Source organism: Cryptotermes secundus, unplaced genomic scaffold, assembly GCF_002891405.2.
Source record: "Cryptotermes secundus unplaced genomic scaffold, Csec_1.0 scaffold1035, whole genome shotgun sequence".
NCBI classification, from domain to species: Eukaryota; Metazoa; Arthropoda; class Insecta; order Blattodea; family Kalotermitidae; genus Cryptotermes; species Cryptotermes secundus.
Window position 1 is genome coordinate 313844 of NW_019744424.1, and position 25258 is coordinate 339101.

Below are 25258 nucleotides of genomic sequence, written 5' to 3' on the forward strand. Positions count from 1 at the left end.
CGGCACAAAAGTGCCATCTTCAGGTGCTTATTCGATTTACGCTAAACTAGTTCATTGCATGCCTTGTCGTCTTCATATTAAAATAACTAAAATATATATTTATCGTATATATTGATAAATGTTAAATGTTAAAAATATTAAAATTGTTCAATATTTTTCATCCGTACGTCGTATCTCACTACGCGAGTCACACCTATCCTCTTCTGTCGGAGCACTCTTTCATTATCGTGTGTGTATTGTGCTTTGTGTTGTGTCTTGCTCCTGTGACTGCGTGTGTTTTAACATTTAACATTTATCAATATATATGATAAATATATATTTTAGTTATTTTAATATGAAGACGACAAGGCATGCAATGAGCTAGTTTAGCGTAAATCGAATAAGCACCTGAAGATGGCACTTTTGTGCCGAAACATGTAGTGCGAGAGAGAGGAGGAGATAGATGAGTGTATGCCATGGAAGATGGTTGAAATAAATCATGGACTTAATCAGTGCAACAGGACGCTAAAATATAACATGAAGAATGGATTTCATTTTTAAATGAATAGATTAAGCTTGAACTGTAACAGTTTAGGTTAAAGTAAGTAAAAAATGTTTGATTTTGTTCTTGTAGGATTTTATCAAATTTCTGAATAAATTTTCTTTTTATACATGCTTGTTTCCTTTTATACAATTTTAAAACAAAGGCTACAAATTTTCTGGAGCAGCACCCCCACTAATTTTAGCTACAAGCCACCACTGATGAGGAATTAATATTTAATCCCTCACAATGTTCTGTTCAGTTTCTTTTGCAAACTTCTGTGCAGCACAAATTACCAGTATTGGTTTCTGTTCTGTGCGTCTGTTGTGTAGGAACAAAACTTGGAACATGTACTGAGCTGGGGTGTTCAGTAAGTACTGCATGTCTGTATATGTGTGTGGGTATGTACAAGTAATATTGCTTACATGCTTATTGCTAAATGCCCTTTCTCCCTGCACATTGTTCTACAGTCAGGACAAGAAATCTGCTCCTTATATTAAACATGGACTTTGAAGTTACTGACATGTTCCCTTAACTGTCTTTATTAAGACTGCAAACATGTTTAATAGTACCTTTGTGTTTTCAACCAGTAGTCATTGCTTGAAGTACATTTTGTCATATATATTTCAGTGTGTTGTTGAAGAATACATAAATAACAATCAGTATATGACTAAGTTAACTACTCATAAAGCGGCCTCCGTAGTCTAGAGGTAACGTTCCCACCTCATGACTCGTAGTACGCGGGTTCAAATACCTGGCGGAGGTCGTCGAATTTTTAAGGGCGGAAAAATTCAGGGAACAAGTCCTCCGGGAGGGACTTTAAGCTGTGGGTCCTATGTCGTAGCTTTACGGCACGTAAAAGAACCTCATATCTCCAAAGGAGGTCACTGAGCCAAATTACGGATGTTTCCCGCCCAACAGCAGTCTCTAATACCTCTGGTAGATGGGGGAAGCATTATAGATACCGCTCAGCTAGTAGAGCCGGTCTCGCTGGCTGGGCGGGACTCATGGTAAGCACCAGTACCGGTAGGATATAGAGACTGGTAGAAATCATAGAGGGAAGCACAATGGACCAATACAGGTCTAAGTGCATGGGGAAACCCACCCTCTCCAATAACTAACTAACTAACTAATTACTCATAATGAACACAGTTGGGTTTGCATTATGTTTAGTTGAGTTTTTTCTTCCGATCTAGCCAAAAACAAAGTGTCAGTCAAAGTAAAACCTTCATAACAGAAGTGAAAGAACCCGAAACTGATTTCATTACAGGATTACATGAGATAGATGTTTTGATATGAGGATGAGGCACGTCATCTGATTGGTTGATGTGCAGTGGGCAGCCCTTCTCAGAAATACTGATAATGTTAGTTTAAATAAACGTCTTGAAAACACATGTACATTCCCATGAAAGAAATTTTGCTGTGTTATTAAATTTTATATATGAATGATTGAGGATAAGTGTATTGAACTTAAATTGATTTGTCAAGCCTGACCCTTTAACGGTTGTGTTTTTTACGTACTAGACCAGTTTCTATTGCCCCGGATTTCTGTATTCATTTTTCATGGATTTTGTAGGGCGTCAGGTGTAGTACATTTACAGTTCAATATGGAAACTAAATTCGACTGCTAAGGAAGCTACTGTAGTAGTACTCAGCATGTAGGAACTTTTAGTGCGTTGCTACTGAAGGATCACATGTCAGTGAAAAGCCTAAGTAACTGGCTGTATCTGTTGGAAGATGAATTTTTCATACTGTTCTGGAGCAATTCCATGTCAAATTGGCACAGCAATTGACATAAATGAATCATTTATTTCATACAATATAGTTCCATTTACAGTGCAACTTCTTATTGTCCCTTTTCCTTCTCACGACATGTTTCAGCCATACACGGTCATCATCAGGTGTCTCTTTCACTAAAATTGTTGCACTCTATGGTATGTCCATTTATTTTTAAGTTAAGAGATATGGCACTTGCGTGTGATATGAGAAGTTGCACATATCATACCGTGCAACAATTTTAGCGAATTAGAAACACCTGATGATGGCTGTGTATAGCTGAATCATGTTGTGAGAAAGAAAAGGGACAGTAATAAGTTGCATTATAGACAGAAATATATTGTATGAAAGAAATGAAGGTTTGTAAGTTTGCAGAGTCAGATGAGTAAATGAGAAATATGAAGTACTTATTTTCTGTGTCAGCTAATTTTAAAGTTATTGCATTTTGAATTTTTAAGCTTTATCTTTCCCTTTTTGATTCTCTTATTCACTAAAATGCTTTGCCATGGGACATTGAAAATAAGTGCCACTGGGCAGACATACCAGAATCGTCTTATTGAAGACAGAGGTTGATGAATTTTATTCTATTTTTATACTGTGAGGTACCACTATCAGAAAAATACTGAATCTTGGGGAAAATGTTTCATTTACCAGAAAGTGAACTGCATCATTTGCTTTGAAACAAATGCACAGCTACAGTATCATGTTTTAATGATTCTCAGAGATGATTTTATGTTTGAAAGTGTTAAGTTGAGAAGATGGAGATGGACAAGTGAAAAAATTTTGAGTTTTAACTGATATCTGCATGTGTTGAATTTAAAAAGATTAAGCTATATATTGAAATTCAAGGAGGTTGTCTTTTCCATCTTCCAAGAGTTACGTTTGTGTAATGGGATGTATTGCTGACATGTCCCTTAACCTTTCATAATTTAAATGGTTTAAGAGCTTGCATCTTATTATGCAAATGTAAAATCTGCTTATAAGAAAGAGAATGTATTTGAAGATACCAGACTTTCCTTTTAGGACAGATATTTTCGCATGTTTATTACAGTCATCTGTGCATGTGTGATATAAAAGAGATGGTCCCTTGAATAAAACTTTTTAGTATGTTTTCACTGCAAATATGTACATGGAACTGCAGGCTGCCGCTTATAAAGTTTCAAATGAAATATCCAGTCACTTTTGATGCAGTTAATCATGGTAAGTAACTTTATGAATTGTATTTTCAAATGTTTTATAGAGGAAAGAGTTTGCAGGATTGTTACAGATAACATAATGTAAAAAGTGTTGGGGTTTGTACTACCATGTAAGAAAGAGACATCAAGCCATGTAGTACAGGTTTATGAAAACCTGTGCCATTTCAGTTTTTCATTTCAGTAGTTTAGAAATCCTTTGCTTGACCTTGTGTTCTTTCAGCACACCTTATTTGAACAGTTAAAAGATATCTAAAACTGTTTATGTAATACACAGTCCATCAGTAATGCAACAAACTGTTCCTTCTTTCTTACACTTTTACTTTCGACACTTCATGTTTCGGCCCTAAATGGCAACTTCAGGTGCCTTACTATGCTAAAACTGCTACACTGCACTAGTATTGTCCATTCATCACATAACCGACTGCGTGTTTCAGGATTTAAAATGCCATAATCGAAGTCATTTGGTATGTGCTAAAGTAGCACATGCTGTATGTAGTTCACTCAATTTAAATCAATATCTATTAAAATTTTTTGTAAATTTTGTAAACTGCATATTACATCTCACAAGGGGTGTTGTCCAATTGTTTTGACCTCTATCCTTTTCTTCAGATGTTTTATTGCGGCAGCCTGTTTTTCTGTTCGTAAGATCATTGTTATGTTACATCTGCAATCTAATTTTGCTTGTGCTTTGTTCCCTCTAGCAGTGTGTGGTGTTGTCTTCACTTGTGTTACTGTAAGAAAGAAGGAACAATTTGTTTAATACATTAACAATTTTAAATATAGTAATGCAACAGGATGCTTAAATATAGGACAGTTAAAGATAATTTTGTTTTTTACACAAAACAGTTACAGACAGCAGCATATGTACTTGTGTGTAAATGTGTTTGCATTCTCATCAAGGGGTTACTGTACTGAAGTGTTTGCCAGAAACTCTACATGTGGTTAGTCAAACGAGAGCTAAGCCATCCAGTGGCCAGTCCCACCACTATAGTGGCTTTCTGTGAGGTCATTGCTTGGCCATCCCAGCTAGCCTTGGGCTTCTATACTGCATATCTAACGATATTGTAAGTTTCACTATGTTTTAGCCACATAGTAAAAACAAAAGTAATGCACATAGCTGTACATTAGTTTTTATCCAACAGATGTGATCTTGTATGTATGAATGGAACATTTTCCCGGTGTAATAGAGCTTACTACTATTTGTTGAACTTTTGAAGTTAGGCATATTAAAATAATACATAGTTTTCTATGCATGTCTTCTTCATCCACATGGTTAAGTCTTTTAGGACTTCATGTTGCTGGGGAAATAAGTGATGAGAAAAGTCTTCCAACTTTAATCTCTGTCTGCTTATGCTCTATCCTTCCAAATGGTTTGTATTTCAGAATCTGTTTCAGAACTCATTATATGTTGATACTGCCTGGTTTTCCATTCTTCTGTTCTTTGTTTACGCAGTAGATATTCATTTTGTCACATTCAGATACCCCATATTTGATATTTGATTGTGAATGTGCCTAGCAGTTGGTCTAAAAAACGTTCTTTTGGGTGCTGCTACTTTATGTCTGTCCAGTCTCTTGACAACCCAATTTTGACATCCATATATTAGCACAGGAACAGCCACAATTTCACAGAATTTGAGCTTCATGCTTTTTACAATTTTCTGCCTCAGCTTTCTACATTTTGTGGCATGAAACCCTTGAAATTTGTTCGACTTTTTATTAATACATCCATCCTATTGATAGGAGGCATTGCAACCCAAATAATTATGCCTAGACAATTTATTATTTTATTATAATTTTTATTCATACCTGATGTTTACTTGTAGAAGACATTGCTGTTAGTCTTTTGTAGTGGATATTTTTAAGGGGAATTAAAAATTTATTTAATTCATTAATAGCCATTTGCAGTTGATTTTCATTATTTGCAGAAATGTATAGCGTATTTAAAATCATATTGTGACATGTTGACCCCTACCTCCCCAGCGGTACGTGGCGGTAACGTAACGCTCGCGTTACTACGGTAATAGGCGAGTAATCACCCCGCATCCTGGCAGCCATGCACGGTGACGTCACGAGCGGAGCCGAAGATAGCCGAGCCCCGTAACCGGGTAACTATGCAAGGCGAATCAACAGCGGTGACGTAACCGGACAGCGTGGCTAGCAACAAGGGTGCCTATTACGCGGCCGTATTGTCCGATCGAGGCTACATAGGGAGCAGCGAAGGCTATTCACAGTCAGTTGTACTGTAACAGTCGCCGAGTCGACTGAGTCAGTCAGTTAGTCCTGAAGCTACCGCCGAGTTGGCCAGCAACTAGTCACGTATTGTGGCATTTGGAGTGTACTATTTGTGATACTGCAGATAGCAGTAACCGTCAGATTGTAATTTGGGTGATTGTAAGTGCGAATGTGAAATAAAATTCGCTACATCAAATACATCGTGAAGTTATTTGTCGCGATATACGCCCGATACGCGACAATATTTTAAAATGTACAGCTACACTAGCCTACCATTCTTGGACAGCGTCATCCATTTACGTATACACGAAATAATATAGGAGACCTTGTTTAGCACCTTGATTTTTATTTTGCATTTTTACTTCCTCGTGAGCATAGTATGCTTCGGGGTTAGGGATAGCGCAGTCAGTATAGCAACTGGCTATGGGCTGGGCGGCCGAGGGGTTGGAGTTCGATTCCCGGTATGGGAAAAAAGATTTCTTCTCACGTCTTCCAGACCGATTCTGGGCCCACCCAGCCGCCTGTCCAGTGGGTATGGGGTCTCTTTCCTCGAGAGTAAAGTGGGCGGGGCATGAAACTGACCACTCATCTCCGACTACTGCTGAGGTCAGGAATACGTGGATCAATACATCCATTCACCACTCGTTTTCATGGCGTAGTACTAGTTGGTTTTAGTATAGGGACAGCTTCACTTTTACCTTACTTTTGCATGCTTCAGTCGCTATGGTGTTAAAGCGAGCAGCAGGCAGGTGAAGTGTGTTTAACATTTTCCGTTTGGCTAGCACTTCCACCTCCCCTCTGATTGTTTTTCTTGCCAGTATGTGGAGTACCGCTGAAGCACTAAAGTAGCGGTTTTTATTATATATATATTTTTTTTCTTCAAAATGTTACCAGAATGACAGGCCTCCTCTGTAGTCTTGTGGTCAGAGTTCCTAGCTACAGATCCAGAGGTCCGGGTTAGGTTCCTGGCCCTACCAGATTTTTTTAGAAGTAGTGGGTCTGGAACGGGGTCCACTGAGCCTCTTGGAGATAATTTAGGAACTGTTCCAAGGAAATAGCGGCTCCGGTCTAGAAAACCGAAATTAACGGTCTTGGGGATTTATTGCGCTGACCACGCGACACCCTCTATCCGCTAAAGTTGGCACCAGCTTCGTCAGCATACGGCGGTTGTTCGGTCGGTATAGTCTGCTTGCGGACTACAGGCCACGGAGTAAGCCGGANGCATCTTCGCTTTTGAAGTTTGGGATTCCAGTTTTGACTTAGTACTCGGCTGAGCGTAGATTAAGGAAGTTCAGCTTTTATTTAAACCAAGAATTTAATGACAAAACATATTAACGAGCTGCTAGAAAGTACAGAGATAGCTTCAACCATAAATTTGTACTTCCACGGTTGAGAGAACGTGCCTTAAGGGATAAATCCCAGTAGAAGTACGAAATACGTGACCAAAGCGACGACGAGGCAGGTCACATCGAGCAAGGATGTGAAAGTGGTCCACGAGGATGAAGCCTGAGAGTCAGCCCCATCCACGAGGCTATCGCCCTCGTCACCAGATGTCTCGGATACAGCAGCAGCGCCCTGAAACACGAAACACTATGACTGAGTGGCACGCGGTAGCGTATTTCGTTGAGGCACTATGCTACAAGCCGGAAGGTCGCGGGTTCAAGTCCCGATGAGGTCATAGGATTTTTTTTTCAATTTACCTAATCCTTCCAGTCGCACTATGGCCCTGTGGTAGACTCAGCCTCTCACAGAAATGAGTACCATAAATATTCTTGGGGGTAAAAGGCGTCCGGCGCTTAAGGCTGACAACCTTGCCGCCATCTATGAGTCGACTGTCTAGAGAAAATGTGGGAACCTCAATATCTCACAACCCTATGGGCCTCCGCGGCCTGTTACAGGGATACCTTTACTTTACTTATTAACACGTGCAACACTGCTATAAACAAGAACGAATTATGGAAATGTATGAAGTTAACCCAGAAGCCTCCAACATACGGAAGTGGATTAATAAGGATCCACAAACTAGATCAATCCACTGCACCGGTTATGAATGGCGTGATGCCCCAACCTGCAAGATACCCGAGTTTATTATTAATCGCTTCAAATCACACCGCCCAGCACCTAACACCTGGGCACTCGAAGAAAAGAAAATAAAACCAATGTACAACTTGAAGTTATGTTCTTACTTAGATTAACGAATCTGTTTACGGGAAATTAAAGGACAATATATGCGTGTGAAGTGGCAAGCCAGGAAGAAGTGAAGGAAGGAAGGAAGGCAGAAGACCGAACTGAAGAGTGGACGTGCAATTACACACGATGGGGAATTATTTTATTTAGACGAATACTTTAAAATTCTGCAGGATCCATACAGTTCATTGCTAATTTAGTTACGTTTTACACGTCTTCACACTTTAACAAATTTGTAGTTTTAATCTGTATATTTGGCTGGTTTGTGTATGTCACCTGATGATAACCGTTTAGAGTCGAAGCATGATGCGAATAATAAGAAATGAAGTTATGATCTACTACCACAGTCAATAAGTTCGTGGAATGGCCGCAACGCGTCGTACGGAAGTTTACTGCCAATAAGTTTCAGCAATGTTTTCGACAGCTATATCAACGTGGGAAGACTTGCATAGCGGCCAACGGAAACTATTTTGAGGGCCGATGTGGATCTGCGTAAGTGTATGTGAATCCCTTGTAATATGATGTGATAAAACCACATTTCACGAACTTATGACTGTACCACGTATTAGTAAACACACAGGATACAAAATATAATGCAAAAGAAAGGCCAACATTGATTGAAGAGTTAAAATGGGGGATTATTCGGGGCGAATATGGTCGAACTAAGGCGGGAGTGGTGACCAAATTGAGTGAATATTATAACCGATTATCCACCCCAGCTGACTTGCACATATATATCTAATTATGTGGCGATGGTAATGCATTTATTTTATTTATGCATTAATTAATTGACACAATATTGTGCATCCATTTCATGAGTTAAGGAAATATGGCGTAACTCCATAGAAGTTTAAGAAAGTCGAAAATTTCTTTGTCTTGGCTTTGCTACGCATTATAGACAGTTCTAGAAGAATCTGATGATACGTGTATAGTGCGATGGCAAGACTAGTTTGATTGGCTGAGGGCTCTAACCCAGAAATTCACCGAGGTTTATTAGCCAATCGGAACTAAGTCAAGGTGCTAACTACGTCATGGTATGATTCTCGCGGTCGCTTGCGGTGCACCACGAAGATCAGGAAGTCTGTCTCTAACCTCCTGAGTGATTGGACGTAAGTAAGTTTAGCTCTTACTATAATGTAGACAAAGGAACCTTAATCATTATAAAGTAACTTTCAGCCTAAACAGGAACTGATAGTGCATACAGTATCCTGTAAACATAGTGAATACAAGTAGATTCTAAAGGGTTCTGACGATGGTGGGGTTTTGGACTTTTTCCATCGTCCGGAATTTTAGGTAACAGAAGACACGACGTTTCGGAAACTGGATCTGTTTCCGTCTTCACTCTTTCTAAGGGGCCAAACTGAGTATGTGTCTTCCTTTCTCACCTGAAGACGGAAAGAGATCCAGTGTCCGAAACGTCGTGTCCTCTGTTGCCTAAAATTCCGGACGATGGAAAAGTCCAAAACCCCAGAAATTCCATAGTGAATACAGTTTAAAATTTATCTGTGAATTGGTGGTTCATAATTAGTGTTCTTCCCGGCTCGCTGAAACAAAGACTGACTAGCTTATTAAATTAACGCCTTTCCTCAGTACTTACCCTGTAACCAAAGTTTTTTTTATTGCTAGTGGGGTGGGACTAAGTCCTTTGTACTGCGGCCACTTCTTATTGTACCAGCCCCAGATGATAGGTGAGGGTGATTGTGGAGAAATTGGTGAAAGGAAGATGGGCAGGGGAAACCAAAGTACTCGGAGAAACCCTCCCCCAGCGCCACTTTGTCCACCACAAATCCCACTTGACCAGACCCCGGGATCGAACCCGGGCCGCCGCGGTGGGAAGCCACTAACCGCTTGAGCTATGGTTCGGCCTTGTAACCAAAGTTACTGGCGCCCAAGCAGCTCCTGTTTGTAGGAATTGCACGTAACACTGGGCAGGGAGGTAGAAGGAGGGGGGGGGAACTCCGTGATTTTAGTTTAGTGCCAACTTTTGCGGATAGAGAGTGTCGCATGGTCAGTGCAACGAATCCCCACGGCCGTTAATTTCGGTTTTCTAGACCGGAGTGGCTATTTCCTTGAAATAGCTCCTCAATTATCATCACGAGGCTGAGTGGACCCCGTTCCAGACCCACTACTGCTCCGAAAAAATCTGGTAGCGCCGGGAATCGAACCCGGACCTCTGGAACTGTAGTCAGGAACACTGACCACTAGACCACAGAGGCGGTAGTAGAATGAGGGAGCAAATCAAAATTCAATAATTGGTGGGGTAGAACTAAACGACAAAAGCAGTGGTGGAGAGAACAAGGTGAAAGGGGCAATAACGCAACTACGAGGAAGCAGAGAGCAATTGAGAGCAAGGCTCAAAGCGTGGTCACAATAGCAGAAGCTACAAACGGCGATAATCACACTGCAGGTAAAAATTATTAGAAAAATTACGATTTTCCTATGAACCCGTTCGATCTGTTTCTCAAAGGCTCGTATAATAGCGGCTGCCTAGTTGAGTTTACTTGGTTTGTAATAACAATAATTCCAAGTATCTACTCCCAGTCTGGGCAATGAGAATATGCGTCACAGTTCGTGCTGACTGATGTTGGAAAGACAACATTTCGTATCTTAAGGCTAAGGCTAATGCCACACGAGTGCTGTCTCACGTCCGTGAATATTCGCGTACGTCATGCAGGCATACAAATATATGAGAACAGTCAAACGGCACGGACGCTAAGAATCACGTTGTCCGCGACACGGACGCTGTGAATGTAGCTCCGCGATCCCCCATGACGCAGCGTGACCCGTCCGCGCTGAGATATGCATTTGTTTATGGTGGTCGTCACACGGGCGCGATAAATAGCGGACATGAAGTTAGAATTCCACGCTGTTTTGTTCAGGTCAGAATGGAAATAGAAGTGGAGAAAATGACTTTATTAGTCAAAGTCAAAGTCACATTGCCACTGACGGTCAGTCAGTCTATCTGTCTTGGTGTCGAGCCCCGACTGGGGCTCAAGAGCAGATTTTTTTTTCTTCTTTATATGAAAGTTACTGTCCTGTTCATTTGGGGCGCCCTCTCTGACGAGAGGTCGGGTCTGTCATTTGCCAGTCATAGTCTGTGTTAGTAAGTCCATCGTCAGTATTTACATATATTTACAAATTTAATCTTAATTCCTATTTCTATGTACAATATATACGAGCCTCTGTCAATCTAGGCTCAGTACAGCAGATTTTGCCCTATTTCTAGTAGTATTCGCTACCACGGTAGTCTAGTCACTTGAACGGTCGTATACCTGACCGCCGCCAAGTTTAAGCCTCTTACGCTTTCTGTGTCGGGCTTCGCCTTGTCCGATGTTGCGAACATTCTCATTTTCATGATTTTGTATGACTTCTGCTTGTTTCCTGCATAATTTTGCTATAAAGTCATTATTAATTTGTGATCGACTCCTTATATAGACTCGGATCGGACCTACAGAAAACCATCGATTCTCTAGCAACCAGTAATGCTGAGTCATTCCCCTAGCAGCGGACTGTTGACCAGAATGTTTTCGCGACAGCGTGTTTATCTGGCTGTTACCTAGCAGTAGATTATTCCGGCTTTCAGGCGACATATCACAAAATACTACTTATTACATTATACGAAATACCATTTTTCCTTTTAAGCAATTAATGTTCAGTAAACTTTTTCTTTCCTATCGCTGTGTACTGCCAAGGTACTTGCCCAATATTGCTAACAAAATAATCAGCTAAGGTATCTCGAATTCTCTGCACATTTGCTCGACTTCCAACGGTGTCAATTTCCAATTCAGTGTCTTCAAATCCTACAACATTCAAAGTATCTTCCAACCGAAATCCATCGCTAATGTCAATAAAATCCGTGTTCGCAGCATGAAGCCTCGCCAAAGACTGACTTGGCAATACGTGGAATATAGCGCCCGTGTGGCAATATGCTTCACGTCCGCTGTTTTCAGCGCTCCTGTGACATTAGCGTAAGTTTTTAAGTACGCCAATTATGAAACTAACTGAACTGGTTGGTAAAGCATTTTGTGTTGACAGAGCGGTTCCCCCAATGATTGGTAGAATATTTCTGCATGAAACACATAATGGATTTAAAATTATCCTGGTTACGTGCCGATTTGTGCGAAGGAGACGTTGAAAGTTGAAAAACAAAAGTAACTCCAATGTATGCTCTCTTGGATACTTAACTAATTTCTGCGATAGAAATACTGAAAAGCAGAAAAGCGTTTTCGATACTTGCTAATTTGGGCGAGAACATTGAAGCACAGAAAAATATTTTTTTCATATGGGCGAGAGAGACACTGTCTGTTCACTTCATTCCCAGAAGATCCTCCTAGGTATATCTTGGTTTTCCACGTTTGCTCGTGCCGTTAGGTCCCTCAACCAAACCATGGATATAATGTTATATTTTTAACGTTTAACAATGTATATGATAGATACATATTTTAGTTATTTTAATATGAGAACAAGGCATACAATGAACTAGTTTGACGTGGATAAGTAAGCACCTGAAGATGGCATTATTATGCCGAAACATGTAGTGCGAGGGAGAGAAGGAGATGAATGAGTGTGTGCACTGCAAGACGGTTTAAATAAATCATGGACTTAAACCATGGATATTTTACTGTGTGCGCTAGCCTATATGTGGCGTCCCTGTCCTTGGTATCTAATCGTTTTAACAATGCTTAGTAAAGAGTAGGGTTCAGCTTCTCGCTGTATAATTATCTCCATTTATTATTAAGTTCACATAGCCTCTTTAGCATTTGTTTTCAAATAGCTCCAGAATTTATTACTCACCAATATGCAACCAACATCAGGAAACAATTTGTGCCTGCTTTGTTTTACTCGTTCTGTGTGTAATGCACGAAACAGAGGGCTCATGTCTACACGTGTGATTCCCGATCCATTTGATGGATTCTGATGGAATGTTGTCCTACTGTAAAGGAAATCTACACGAAGAGCTGCCTGCTGAACGTTATGTCGGTCTAGACTGGTTCACTAGGACACGCACACGCAAGATCAAACACTTGTCTCCCAGTTTCATTCTGCATCTCACTGAAAAGGGAAAGAAAATGAGATAGTTTAAATTTTAATTATTTTAAAATTCACGCTTACCTTTGGGTCTAAGCTGTGGAAGATTAATATTTGTCCAAAGCGATTCTGAAGGACCAAACTGGAGAGGCCTGATATCCAGACTGGAGGAGAACCAGATGCCTTCCGCAAACCCCGTACAATAACAGTTGTTAAGACAGCCATGGTCGCCAGGAACATGGAGTCCCGGTAGAAAGTCACTATCACAAACAGAACAACGAACGTAGAAGTAATGTTTAAACAAAGCTCAATCTAAAACATACTGGAAGAATCACATGGGCATGCGCTGTATACAGAGTGTCCCAGGAGTTTGGTGTCATACTTCTGGAGCGTACTCAGGGTTCCCCACAGAACAATTTTAAAATAGGAACTCATGTCCGCAAACGTAAAATAGAAGCGCTAGGGCGGCATTTAATATCATTTTGTTTAAACTTGGCGCCTCAATGTCGAAGAGCACGCACAAGACATATTACCCCCTCCAAACCCTTAAGACTCACCTGCTAGAGTAGATGTTGGAATTGGTGCACTCTATTTTCAATACATGCGTTACATCGACGAAAGAAACTTTGGCGCACCCTTTAAACATTCCAGGTGTCTCACGGATCACGTCATATGCAACAAGTATTCTGGCCAACAGCTCGAATTCATTATCTACAGGCGTATCGTAGATCAGGCTTTTCCACATGCCCCCAGACGAAATAGTCCAGAGGTGTCAAGTCTGGGGATCGGGATGGCCAAGGCACCGGGCCTCCTCTTCCTATCCAACGACCATCCAGGTAGTCTTGTGACACAATGCTGAAGTGTGCCGGCGCTCCGTCATGCTGTACCCACATTTGCCTCCGCACAATCAGTGGCACGTCTTCTAGCAAAGTCGGAATAATACGTTCCAGGACCACCTTGCAAAAGGGCCCATTGAGTCGCGGTGGTAGGAGGAAAGGCCCAATCAAGTGATCTCCAATGATACACGCCCAGACATCAACAGAAAATCGCGCCTGGTGGTAACCAACTACAGTAACGTTGGGGTTTTCGTCAGCCCAAACGTGGCTGTTTCGACAGTTGAACCAGCCATCCCTTGTAAACTGCGCTTCGTCTGAGAAGAACACGTGATTCAGGAAGTTGGGCTGATGTAAACACTGGTTCAGTAGCCACTGACAAAATTGAACTCGTGGTACGAAGTCAGCTGGACCTACGCCGTGTACTCGCGTTGGATGATACGGATAAAGCTGTTGGCCATGCAGGATCCTCCAAACACTTGATTTTGATGTCCCCACAATCCTGGCAATGGCACGCGTGCTGGTGGATGGCTGTTCCTCTATGCAAAGCAGTTCGACATTGAGGCGCCAAGTTTAAACGAAATGATTTTAAATACCGCCCTAGCGCTGCTATTTTACGTTTGTGGACATGGGTTCCTATTTCAAAGTTATTCTATAGAGATCCCTCAGTACGCTCCTGAACTGTGGTACCAAACTCCTGGGGCACCTGTATATGTGGATCTGTGACGTTCTCATGACACATACCAGAAGTTTTGATTTGCACTACGTAAAGGGAAGGCAGGACGATACGAACACACAAAATGTAGAGAGAAATTTCTACCTCTAGGGTCGCTATTGTTCATACGGAATCCTATGAAACATATTTTCTTAAATTTAAATGGTAATATTTATTAAGAGGAAAGAAAAGGACATAAAAACACAGTTTCCCTGTAAATTAATACATCCTGATGTTTCAAGCATAATTTTACTTATAATTCAACTAAATTTCTTTTAGGAAGAAGAGATTATGTTATTGTCATAACACATATGAACTTTGATTAAAAAGTATATTGTCAGGTGTATCAGTTTGGATTGGTAATTGGATTTATTGACCACTTAGAGATCGTAACTACAAGTAATTATAACACTGTTCCTGATTTTCACCCTAGAAAGCACTCGATGCTAATCTCTTCAGTCTATCTCCAGTAGTCTTCACGGATTTATAAGTCTTAGTGACACACTTCCAATACCGATGTACTACACCATATGTAACGTCATACACTAAGTTTCTGGTCACACTGCTGTTCCCTTGGAATTTCGGAACTAAAGCGAAGTCCATATACTACTCATTCCTCAAGCTTACGACTGCCCGCAAACGACTTTTGCTGTCCCTCACACATCTTCACCGTGGATCTACAGAAAACACATCACGCGGTCTCTGTCCACAATTGTGTGACGTCACTGCCTACGCGGGAGTGTGTTTACCGAGCCATTGCCTAAAACGGGTTGCATAACCCCAATGTTCTGTTGTTGCGTGCGTGTAATGCAGGGTGTTTATCGAGCTGTTGCTTGGCAATGCGTCTGACATGTCACAATATTATGTTGACTGCCAGTTTGTCTGACACCAAGATGATTTTTAAGACTCTGGAAATACCTCTCTTTATGCCGTATTGGCTCTCTCTCTCTCTTTCGTCCTTTTTATTATTATTATTATTATTATTATTATTATTATTATTATTATTTCAACGGAATCTGAACTCTGAATAGCTACGTATACGTGTGTGTGTGTGTGTGTGTGTGTGTAGTGTAACCGGGCATTCAGAGTTCTCGCCAGACCCTCAGTGCACGAGATAATAATGATATAAAATGCTTAATATCCCTTCATAAGAGGGGTAAGTTGTACGAATATTTTAGTTTGTGTTCTTTGCGATTTTGCTTACTTTAGTGGCCTTCATTGCAGTTACAGATGCAAATCTACTGTCTGCAAAGCTAACCGCGCTATCGATGTAACACTACACAGGAATATAAATAATTCTTCATTACGTTTGTTTAAATGTACATTATATCAAAATATGTTTTGCATACAGACTGTAAACTTATAAGAAAACAAGGTATATAATATAAGTTAGGTGCCAATTTCTTGAACAATGAACAGTTTCTTATTAGATGATGTATGTTGCACAAAAGTTTGATTTGAGCTAAGTGCTGGTCTGACAAGGGCGAAAATGAAATTAATCGTTTATCATCTAGCATAGATGCTCAATAAAAACTAAATAAAATTTCTGGAAATTAAACGAACTGAAATGATCAGAATTATGGGCGAGTAAGACCTCCTCATGTTTGGTTAATTTGTGCAAAAATCCACATTTATGCACTGAAACAAAACTCTCATACTTGTACAGACGTACAATCATCTGGCTCTTCATAGGAAGTGTCCCTGTCACACTTCATAGGAAAATATAACATTGCGGCTTACCAATCAGAGGAGAGCTGTCCCCATTGGGGGGCAGTATGTTCCCCAAGTACTGCAGAAAAAGGAAGTGAGCGAACACATCAGTAATAGCGAAGATCATCCGGTCTGACTGATCACCTTTCATCCAGGTCACCAGTGTCATCAGAATCAGAACTGTGACAAAACACAACTAGTCATTTTGGGAAATGTCAGTGAAGCTAACACTAACAAGGTCAGGAAATGAGGAGTAAATGGTGGCTTAGGGAGCGACTGATTCTTGAATAAAAATATTATGCAGGTATATAATTCTTCTTACTTTCTCTTTGCCCTCTAGCATGTAGTATATTATAATGACAGAAACTAAAACGCTGATAACATGGACAGAGTTGAACCATGTTCGTACGTTCAGATGCTGAGTAGCGAGAAAGAAATGATGCCCTGTCCTCGTGCAGTTCGATTCCAGTTTAATTGCAATTCAGTTTCTTAGAGGATAATACTTCAAGACTCACTAGCCATCTTTCCCCTTTCCTACAGTATCTTCGGAGATTCTTTGCTTGTATGGGATCTAATCCTATGAACTCTCTCCTCTCTTCGGAAAGGTGAAGTAACGGTACACAACAATGTATACTTATCCACTTCAGTACTCTTTACCATAAACATCAGTTCATATACTGAGAAAGTAATTTGTCCAGTACTACGAGAGCTCGTGTTTGTGATAATTGGTTCTTCTCGTATATATAGAGATACAAGATCACAGAGTTGGGTGCCATCCTTGTATGATTTTAAAAATGGGAACATAGATTTATGAATTATTAAACTTAAATTATGTTACGTATTTCCCTTGTACGTACTGGATATTTTTGTTGGGGTTCTTTTCTTCAAGAACACAAATAAATAAGGATAAAAATATGTTCCAGTAGTGTATACCTTTTTCCGAAATGTAGTCTTTAAGGTTTTGATCACATAATTGGCTTGGTGTTTACATATTATAGACACAATTCTATTGGTGTAAGGTTAATCGCACTGCATAATCATAAACTTGTCTTTCCGTGCATTTAATTAATCAGATATTCATCATGTAAAATAAAAACTGAATATTAATGTGGCTTATATCATAAGTCATATGCGTAATTGAGTTTGGATATCAATTTTGGATTCTAGTAGCCCACTAATAGTACTGGGCTTTGGACATTTTTCATCGTCCGGTCTTCTAAGTAACACAACATTTCGGAAACTGGATCTGTTTCCGTTTTCAGGTGAGAGGGTGTGAGACATCTACGTGTACTATGTTGGTTCCGTTAGAAAGAGTTAACTTCAATCATTGGACAAAGTCCAAACGCTTATTAATCCCGGGTGTTGTACACCTTTCTCAGAACCCTTTAGAATATATTTTAAGTCAGTATGACCTAACATTAAATCTACGCAACAATGTATAGAATAGAACCAAGCACGGGATGTAACTGCAACCTGAATGATTTCGGAGATGGTATAAGCGCACAATCAAACGTATCTTCACGACATCCTCATAACGCGCTTAATGCAAAAGATGGGTGAGAACTTCTCCCAACGCATGGCCCCTGGACCTCACACAGACGATATAAATGGCTCTCATTACGTGAAGTCCCTGCTAAAGCACAGACCCGGGCTAGGATCTGTAAGTTGATTATTATGAACCTTTCCACAGAAAACTTTCCTAAATGTTTCTTGTAATCATATTCATACCTGGATGCTACTCACCGATTGCAGGAGCGACAACAATGGCGGTGTAACTTCCTGAGTGCCTCTGCAGAACAATCTGAAATATGACTGCGGGGTAGGTGTCATTCGGACAACAGGGAAACCGGCCAGACTCCCTATATGACGTCATCGAGACCAACTCCCATTCACGGTTCATATTGTAATCGTGTAAGTAAATCTGCCAAGTAAAGACATGGTTGTTAAAGTCCCGAACACAGCTCGAGTATCAGTGGTATTTGGTATATAGTGCAAAAGCAAGAACTTTCAATAGCACGCTATATGTGCAATACGTACATTTGACAAGGCCAAGCATATTCACGAGAGACAAACCCATCCTCTCGTCAAAGAGGATGTTATGCACGTATAAGGACTGTGACCACAAGGGTGCAGCTGAAAAAAAATCTGTGGTCGAGAGCTTCAAGGTGCTTGGCGCCAAGATGAAGTGATTGGCGGCAACCCGCCAGTCATAAAGTAACTGACTCTGACAGTTGTTAGTTAGTTAGTTGAGAGTTTCAGGTGTGAGAACTGATATGGTGGCAGCCGAGGCGGAGAACAGTTCGGGAACTCAGAGGAAGGGAACGTCCGCCGTTGAAGCCGTTACCAAACAACGGCTAGAACAGCTACAGCACAGAAGTAACATTCACCACGGGGATCTGCATATATACTTGTATATAATATCAAGTTCGAACATCGCAGTCCACATATAAACAACCCGAATGGGATACGCCGAACAGCGTGTTCAGCCTTCACACGTTCAATAGGAAGGTCATAAAACCACGGCGATCTATAGTCTGAAGAAAGCAGACACCCCACAGCACAGTATCACCACCACAGTGGAGCAACAAGCAACACACATACGGTATGTAGCAGGCACAGGGCTTAAATGGAATTTGTAATATTTGCTATAAATGCCTTAATAGCCACTTTAATTTTAATTTTAATTCTAATTTGTGTCCATTTAAAATCAAGTTTAGTGTCTAGTTTCAACTACGTATATTTGAATCATATTTTAAAATTAAGATATAATTGTCAGTATAGAATAATCACACGGACACAATACGTGTCTAAATAATATCATGTACACTTGAAGATGACCCAAGAAAAGGGTCGAAACTTGTAGCGTTACCACCGACAACGAATAGAAACCTATGTTGAGACAGTAGTGTCCATTTTGTTTCCTTTCGATTGTCCCAGATTACGAGTATATACGTATTTTCGTATGTGAAATAACTTCGCGCCCAGTTTTTAATTTCTGTGTGCCAATGATAATTTGTTTGTCGTCGAAAACCATGATTTGTTGACTTCAGTTATCAAGTCCAAGAGTGGGCGCTGCCCCTCAGGAAGTACTCTGTGTGAATTGTATTCTTACGCTTGGTTTCATAAGCGATATGTTGACTTTCTCGCCCGTGTGCGTCCAGGAGCCCAGCACCAAGTCGCACGTGTGTGTGTCGTACGGCCACCGCGTCAAGTCGGCCGAGCAGCTAGCTGTGTGCCTCGAGGGCGGGACGCAATTAACTTTGCCGTCGCTGTGTACGATGCAAATTGTAGGACGCATGTACGGCGTAAATGATGTCTCGTCAGCTCTGCAAAATAACATTCTAGTGTACTACATGGTGTTATATGCGAGAAGATAAGATTCTTCATAACCAAAGATTTACATGACACTTAATCACATACAAAATAGTTTTTTTTTAAATTAACTTACACATTTCGTCAACTTATTTTAATGTACGGAACCTATTTGGTAAAATGCACTAAACCTTCTGCGGCTGCGGCATCGACATTGCTTAATACCCTGTTCTCAAACACCCTCAGTCTATGTTCCTCCCTTCATGTCAGAGACCAAGTTTCGCATCCAAACAGAACGGCAGGAAAATTACAGTTTTGTATATTCTTATTTCTGTGTTCCTAGACATCAGACGAGATGACAGAGTGTAACAGCAAACCTAGGTCTAAGCTCTAAGCAGTTAGGAGAATATCTGGACCGAAGAGAGATGAAATGACAGGAGATTGGTGAAGGAGTTTGAAATGGGCAGGGCATATAGCACGAACGGGAATAAGCGGAATACATAGGATATTGATGAGAAAGCTAGAAAGAAAAAAACGACTAGGAAGACCAAGAAGTAGGTGGGTGAACAATGTTTAAACGGATCTTAGAAAGACAGGATGGGATGGTATGGATTGGATTGATCTGGCTCAGGACAGGAACTAGTGGAGAGCTCTTGTGAACTCGGTAATGAACCTTCGGTTTCTATAAAATGCTAGGAAGTTCTCGAGTAACTGCACAATTGACAGCTTCTCAAGAAAGGCTCAGCTCCATGAAGTTAGCTAGTTTAAAGTTCAAAGTTTAAATCGCAATAGGCCTCTTAAGAGGGAGAATCACATGGACTCTGCTGCTACCGTCAGCTTGTCCTTTCGTTGAAAATATGAAGAGGCTGAGGGTAAGTAGTTACTCATCGAGTCAAGAAATTCCATTCATTTCACGGAAACAGAAGTTGATTACTGTGTTCACAGATCTTGCCACTGGTCTCTATCCTGAGCCAGTTGAAACCAGTTCACATCCTCCTACACCCTTTCCTTGAGATCAGTTTTAATGTCATCCTGCCATCGACGACCATGTATTCAAAGTGGTCTGTTTTGCTTCATGTTTTCTCACCAGAAGTTTGAATGTGTTTCTTTCTCTTCAGTGTGTGCAGTATATGCAACCTGGTGAACGTGTGGGTGCTTTTCTTTCCAGTAAAGATAAGATACTTACGAAGTGTATACACCGATGTCAGGAGTCCAGAGGCTGTAACTGCTCACGCGGAGTTCTTCAATATTTTCATATTCGGCTGGGTTCCACAAAAGGTGGTAGTCTGTCCAAATCTGAGAACAGGAAATAGATTAAAAGATGGCGTAAATCTGTCCCTGTAACATGCCGTGAAAGCCCAAAGGGGTGTGAGACGTCGAGGCTCTCACACTTTCTAGACAGTCGGCTCACAGATGGCGGTAAGGTTAGCAGCCTTACGCGCCAGCAGCCTTGACCCTCGAGGCATATTCCTGGTGCTCATTTCTGTTAGAGGCTGAGTCGACCCCAGGGCCATAGTGCTGCTGGAAGGATTAAGTCAACTGAAAGAATTCACCTCATCGGGATTCGATCCCGTGACCTTCCGGCTTGCAGCATAGTGCCTCAACCAACTGCGCTATCGCGTGCCCTCCAGGAAAGATATTTTTAATTGAAAAATCTCTTGGATGTAGGATTTAATACGCATTCGTATAAAGAGGAACTCTGGGTCAAGGTAAGTAAGATTTAAAACTTCATGGCAATGCAGTTTTATAAAATCTCCCCTCTATTTGGACGAAAGAATTTTGTTTGTATGTGCGTAGCCAGTAATAGAGAAGGGGAGTGTACGTAATTATTTTGCAAATGCTGTTTTTGCAGCTGGCAATTTTCATTCGCCTTGATGTCTATTTAAGGCACACATGTTCTTATTTTTTCAATTCTTTGGTTAATTTTATATCTCATCGAAAAATGCTTCATCTACAATTTAAAAAATGAACTGTATAATTTATATTTCCGGTACATGTTAATCCTTCATGCGATGGACTTCTTCTGAGAGAAAAAAGGATTTTCGCAGAAAGTAAGGTTGCTCAGCGAATTTGAATGCGGGTCTCCTCCACGAAATTTATCCGGACCTCATAAGTAATTAGAGAAACTGAAACACAGGCCAACGTTCGGAAAGACGACGTTCGCGCCTATTTTAATGCATTTCTTGAAAATAAAGAGTAATTATTTCGTAATCCTTCAATATTAAACGGGGCAGTTTGGTGATTAAGCATTTACATCAGAGCTACCCCTTGTCGCCTTTTCCTTAGACGTATTCTGATATCATACGCCCTATGACATGTCCCGGACTATGATGAATGTAAGAAGAGAGAAGAGGTTGAACCTCTAATCCAATTTGGGTTTTTATATTTTTCAAATTTATCACCTAAGAATTTGCATCTTCCACCGATCATTATGCTAATTTATTAAAGTCACAAATGTAATATTTTAGATGGAAATCTGTAGCTAAAAGCTAACAACACCGCAGGTAAACCCACCACACTGTGTAAGGTAGGGTAAAAGGTAAAGCTGTCCCTGTGCTTAACTAATTAAGTACTACGCCATGAAGGCGTATGGGGGAGTGGACAAATAGATCCATATTTTCTGTGTATGGTCATACATTATTTATAATTTAATTCGTTTGTTATATGCCATATCGAGAAATACTTTAAATAAAAGCTCTGTTTTATAGCGAAATCTGTGCTTTGGGTTATATTTCATTTTAATTTGGAATTGAGAGCTTCTGAAAAAAAAATGACAAGGCTTGATTTCGGCTTCCGTAAAATGGGATTGCATTTAGCCGAAACAGACCGATATTAAATTTTCTCGATGAACTTCAGTGTGCAAAACCTACTTCCAATATGAAATGTTATCAAAATCCGTTGCGTACTGACTGATATTATTCGTTTGTTTTAACTCACTTCAACAAATTAACTCATGTAAAATAACCATTCAGTATTAATCTGCCATATAATAATTATTTTACAGTAATTTTTTATTTTTTTTATTTTCTAAGCGTTTTCTTACAAGATACAATAAGAGCTCAGTTTACGAATAAGTTGACACCTTTCTTGGTCCTAGATATGCAAACTAAACAGTTGCTTTCTTAAAACAAAATGGTCTTTTTGACATTTACATGATACATACCAATCCAAAAAGGCTGTAAACGTGCACGGTGTCTCTCTTCTCATCCTGGAATAAAGACAGAAATTTAATATCAGTTCAGTAAAAATTAGGTGCCAGTTTCTCTTAATTAAATTTAAACATGCGACTTTTTAATAGCGAAATCATTTTAAAGTAAATCATTAAATTGAATTTACACCATTCGTCCAATCCCAGGTATTGAAGCAACAACGCCCTGGGATAACAACATCTGGCTGCTGATAACTAATAATATCTGTAGCAGTGGGCCGGGTTCAGCGTATGCAGTTTCGCCCTTTGTTTCCAGTAGGCTCTGTCATATTAATGTATTGCAGCTGATAACATATCTATTAATGCATATTGTTGTTTTTGTTCTTGTCGTCGTCAACTGTCGTGGAACTGATCACAACGGGCACAAGACTGGGACTGTAGGCTCGAATCCCGCTCGAAGCTTTGATATTTGTCGGTCTTTTTCTTCTTTAAACGTAAATAAATGCTTTTTGATGGTCCCCTCTCTCGTTGAATGAGTCCTATTAGCCTACAGATGGTCTATAATGATTAATAAATTCTGAATCTGAACCGACCAGAAGGGTTAATGCATAATAACATATGATTATTACTATTAATATTATTACTATTATTACTGAACTGGAATAGCTTGTTCGACATAGCCACTAGACTACTGGTTGGACGTCAGAGGAGTTGAGGTTCTATTCGTGGCAGGAGAGGGTGAATTTTCTCTTCTCCGCAGGTTTCCAGAGATGGACTGGAAGCCACCCAGCCTCCAGACAGGCTCTGGGACCCACCCAGCCTCTAGACAGGCACTGGGACTCGCCCAGCTTCCAGACAGGCACTGGGACTCACCCAGCCTCCAGACAGGCACTGGACTCACCCAGCCTCCAGAGAGGGGCTGAGACTCACCCAGCAACCAGACAAAGGCTGGAATCTACCCAACCTCCTATCGAATGGGAACCGGGAGTTTTTCTAAAGGAGAAAACTGTCGGCCCTGAAGTTAAAGGTCCACGTCCCCATACGTCTTCATGTCTTCTTGTCGTACTACTTCATTACCTTCATACTAATGATAATTATTATAATAATAATACCGCTAATAATAATAATAATTACACATATATTGCTGTGCAATCATCATTATCACAGTCTTGTATTCGAGCTCAAGATACAACGTCCTACGGGAATTGCACCTGAATCTGCCGCTTTGCTTGCAAGGGTTCATATTCGTGCCGAGGTCGGAGGCCTCAGGTGACTAACTCTCTGATACTGCAGAAGAGAGATGCAGATTTCACTGTTTTGTGTAGGTAATAATGATTTCGCCCTTTCAGAGAAAGTTCTGCTAGAGGTAATAAGTTCCGCTGACATGAGTACTCACGAAGTGAATCTTCTTCAGAACAAGACGAAGTCTGACATCAACTGTTTCGTTGTACAGTCGAACTGGACGAATATAGGGGTCATAGTTGCAGAACACGTGACTCTTCAGGCGTGTAATCGCAGTTGAGTTGTCCGGGCACTGGAAGTCGTCAGCTCGGGCCGTTGCAACTGCAGTCGAGACACCAACATCAGATTCATCACTGCTCTCAGAGAGCAAACAAACGGGCAAAAACAGTGCTAGGATAGAGACATTCACTGGACCCTGTGTTTGTTTAGGCCTACTTAATTGTCAGAGTTGTACCATGATGCAGCTGTTGGAAGGTATGAGCAAGATACTGTAATGTCTCAGACCTGTTCCACACGTTGCAGTTCATGTTGAAGCAACTTTGTTATTAGCGTTCTTCAATCGATTGATCCACATTCATAAGAGCAGGATGTACCAAATGAAAGCGAGGCTGACATTAAGGTCCCTTCTGCTTGTTCTCGCGCCTAATTCTCCTTTAGTTTCACATGCTAGCTTGCATTAATTGCGTAATTCTAAATTGATTATCCGCCATTTCTGTTATAGAAATAAGATCTAAAACTTTGTGACGATGGTACGTTGGTACAAATATCCATCGTCTTGTTTTTATCTAAAAACACAACGTTTCGGAGACTGGATTCTGCCTCCGTCTTCAGGTAAAACCTACTCAGTTTGGCCCAATCGCTAGAGCTAGTCCCAGTCTCCGGAGATAGTATGTTCAGAAGCATAATATTTGTTATGCTCGTGTAAATGTTGGGAGGAATCCATAATTATAGGTCTACGTATATAATTGCTAAAAGGGTTACATCTTGGCGTAATTGTAACTTCCTGGTCACCAGAACAAACTCAAAACTATCCTACTTACCGAGGAACAAGAACACTGTACATATCGAAAACGGTATCACTGATTTGGCCATAGCTTCCCGTCCAGAGTAATGAAGTGAATTCCATACAAGCCCCGTTGGCAGACAACCAGATGAAAATGTAATTCGACACCCCGCACGCCCCCTGCATTTCTGCTGGGGTCCACACTGTGTTCCCCATCTGCAGTACTGGTGGACCTGGGGCTGGGCTATCAGAGGGGCTTGTCGAGGTACTGGTTACGCATCTCATTGCACACGGTGTTATTTCTATTTTGAATCGACTCAGAATAAGCTGCGTGCGGCAGATATAGAAGTGATTAT

At 40.7% G+C, this 25258-nt stretch overlaps 1 protein-coding gene across 1 annotated transcript; it reads right to left on the reverse strand.

The window, feature by feature from the left end:
* Window positions 1-7001: 7001 nt before the first annotated feature.
* LOC111874797 (neuronal acetylcholine receptor subunit alpha-2-like) lies at window positions 7002-25024 on the reverse strand. The gene is made up of 9 exons (XM_023870597.2): window positions 24940-25024; window positions 24054-24220; window positions 22673-22717; window positions 20696-20805; window positions 19310-19523; window positions 17941-18118; window positions 16228-16377; window positions 13024-13199; window positions 7002-7299 (listed from the first exon to the last, which is right to left on the reverse strand). The coding sequence occupies exons 1-9, from the start codon at window positions 24989-24991 to the stop codon at window positions 7129-7131; spliced, it is 1263 nt and encodes a 420-aa protein (XP_023726365.1). The 5' UTR covers window positions 24992-25024; the 3' UTR covers window positions 7002-7128.
* Between the last annotated feature and the right edge of the window lie 234 nt (window positions 25025-25258).

Coding starts and splice junctions, on each gene's coding strand:
- LOC111874797 (XM_023870597.2), bottom strand. CDS start 24,991: ATGGCCAAATCAGTGATACCGTTTTCGATATGTACAGTGTTCTTGTTC. Junction 24,221..24,939: donor TACAGTGTTCTTGTTCCTCG/GTAAGTAGGATA, acceptor TCTCGACTGCAG/TTGCAACGGCCCGAGCTGAC. Junction 18,119..19,309: donor TATCGCTTATGAAACCAAGC/GTAAGAATACAA, acceptor TTTACTTGGCAG/ATTTACTTACACGATTACAA.